We start from the raw sequence: 592 nt of genomic DNA, 5'->3' as shown, positions 1-592 counted from the left end.
GTGTGTGTGTGTGTGTGTGTGTGTAATGAGAAGGATTTTGATAGCACACTTTGCACATATTTGCGAATGGGAAGGGCCGGAGGAACGACTAAACCCATGATCATTTTAATGATGCAACTGTGCACATATTTGGATATTATTGAGAATGAGGTGAGAATGTAAAACTGTGTACTCTGATGTCCTTGTACTTTGCATTGACTATTTATTGTTTTACCTGCCTGCCCAGGGACTATGGGTGGAAAATAGCATTGCATCTCTCCTTGTTCTATTACAAGGTTAATGTTGGGCCATAAACTACACGGATGAATATTTGATTAAAATACAGAAAATGATGAGAAGTAATGAAGTAACTCACTCTCTCCTCCACCGAGTCGTAGGATGGAAGTTCATTCTTACTGAGGAGAGAAGAAAAAAGAGAAAAGGATGTAGTGAAAGGATAAGTAGTGTAGGATTTGTCCTTGCGGTCGTATGAGTGGTGGGAGAATCATAGCTTAGTCAACGCTGCCATGAAAAACACTGACGGATGAAACAACGGCGTGATCTCCGGGTCAGTGCTCGTCTCACTCTCTCCGACAGGAACATCAAACATGTC

The 592-nt window shown here is 41.7% G+C and overlaps 1 protein-coding gene across 3 annotated transcripts in view; it reads right to left on the bottom strand.

The window, feature by feature from the left end:
* Nucleotides 1-592, bottom strand: part of usp6nl (USP6 N-terminal like) — a 107,803-nt gene that overhangs the window by 30,307 nt on the left and 76,904 nt on the right. For all 3 annotated transcript variants that reach the window (XM_032505243.1, XM_032505241.1, XM_032505242.1), the window contains one exon: nt 356-395. In XM_032505243.1, coding sequence (XP_032361134.1) covers nt 356-395 — 40 coding nt within the window. The remainder of the gene's footprint in view (nt 1-355; nt 396-592) is intronic.

The sequence above is a fragment of the Etheostoma spectabile genome, chromosome 23, assembly GCF_008692095.1.
Source record: "Etheostoma spectabile isolate EspeVRDwgs_2016 chromosome 23, UIUC_Espe_1.0, whole genome shotgun sequence".
NCBI classification, from domain to species: Eukaryota; Metazoa; Chordata; class Actinopteri; order Perciformes; family Percidae; genus Etheostoma; species Etheostoma spectabile.
This window is presented reverse-complemented; position numbering and strand designations above follow the sequence as displayed.